At 43.9% G+C, this 1,612-nt stretch overlaps 1 protein-coding gene across 1 annotated transcript in view; it reads left to right on the top strand.

The window, feature by feature from the left end:
* The window catches only part of LOC135814952 (uncharacterized), a 62,797-nt gene extending 62,141 nt beyond the window's left edge, over window positions 1-656 (top strand). Inside the window, exon 10 of the mRNA XM_065328160.1 lies at window positions 1-656. This exon is cut by the window's left edge and continues 87 nt beyond it. Coding sequence (XP_065184232.1) covers window positions 1-128 — 128 coding nt within the window. The 3' untranslated portion in view covers window positions 129-656.
* Window positions 657-1,612: the final 956 nt, after the last annotated feature.

The following is a 1,612-nucleotide window of genomic DNA, read 5'->3' as shown; positions in this document are numbered from 1 at the left end:
GGGTTGATCAGGGAATTAGCTCTGCCTCTAGCGGGGTTGATCAGGGAAATAGCTCTGCCTCTGGCGGTACTAATCATGTCGAGGACGACCGCGACAATGAAAGTTCCGGCGGTGCAAAGGGAGCGTGAATATAAATATTCAAATAAAAATACATTAAGGTAAAATGTACGTGTGATGACAGTGTGCCTGCTGCCGCATCGTGAGTCGGTGGTCTCACCAACAGGCTGCTGTGCCTCAGATTGAGTAAGAATATCTGGGCTGCTGGCTGCAGATGTGCGGGCATGATGTAAATGTCGATGCTATGAACAAGATGAGCTCGTTGAGCTGTCGACTATCTTGCCTCAGTCTACATGTGTTTTGTCCAGTTTTTGTCCCATGTTTATTCCTGTGTTTTGTCCCCTGTTTCATCCAGTGTTTGGTGCAGTGCGTGTGTGCTCCAGCAATGCTTGTTCTCCAAGCTGCTATATTTCTATTGCTGCTGCTGCTGCTATCAATATGATGTGTCATGTCAATAAAAACAAAAATATATAATTATAAAAATGGACTCGATCGGATGGACCTTCCCCTCCTTATGTTGCTTGTAATAAGTTGTAGTTCCTTGGTCCTTTTTTTCTTTTCTACACAAAATATAAAAACATCAGTTGCCACGGTTACTATGATTGTGACTCGTTTGTACGTTTGACTTAATTAAGCAGTGTGAAACGCCAGATCACGGTATAGGGCTTGAAAGTGCTACGTCACAGCATAGCAACAATTTCAAAAATTCAAAAACTGGATCCACTTGGATCCAGTTTTTGTATGGATCCAAGCACATTTCAAGCCGTCTTACTCACAGCAAGGTGATGTAACCAGTGAAACTGACTGATTTGGCTACTGGGGGCGGGGTTACAACTGGTGGCGAAGTAAAAGTCACCCCTGCATACGACATGAGTGGGTTGCTATACACCCACATACTGACGCAATATCAAAGTCACACCTTAGTGGATCCAAAATTGAAATCTGATGTCAACTTACTACTCCCTGGCCGTTTTGACGTCATCACTTTCAAGCCCTGTACCTCAAGATCCTCAAACCATTCCAGGCAAATATGTTCCTGTTTGTATTATTTTTACTTTTTCACCTTTTCATGTCCCTTCTTCCCTCTCACATAACAGCCACCTTTACTTCCTTTCCCCAGGAAACTCCCATTGATAGGCATCCATTAGCCTCTGGAGAATACTTGACAAATATAGTACATGCATCAAAAATATGCACCTCTGCCTTCGCCGTAGCCATTAGCTTTAGGCCATTGACTCCTTCGAGGTGCAATTATCCGGATGCGTGCACCTCCTGTGAACTTAATTTGTGCTCCTGCCCTCCACATCTGATCATCACTACAACTTCTGAACTCCCAATGTGGGCAGCTAAAGTTAGCGCAAGGGTTGGCTGACTTCTGTGGTCAGTCCCTGGTGGGAGGACATGACCCATCTCAGAGATGCAGTAGTAGTCTAGATTAAATGTCTCAAGATTGCTTTCCAGCATGAAACTAGTGAGTAGAGACGTTTAAAAATCACTTTTTCTTCTAACGGATGTTCGTTTGTACTAAGCTCTGTATGCCGTGTATTGATAGGCA

Source organism: Sycon ciliatum, chromosome 1 (assembly GCF_964019385.1).
Source record: "Sycon ciliatum chromosome 1, ocSycCili1.1, whole genome shotgun sequence".
Taxonomy (NCBI): domain Eukaryota; kingdom Metazoa; phylum Porifera; class Calcarea; order Leucosolenida; family Sycettidae; genus Sycon; species Sycon ciliatum.
This window is presented reverse-complemented; position numbering and strand designations above follow the sequence as displayed.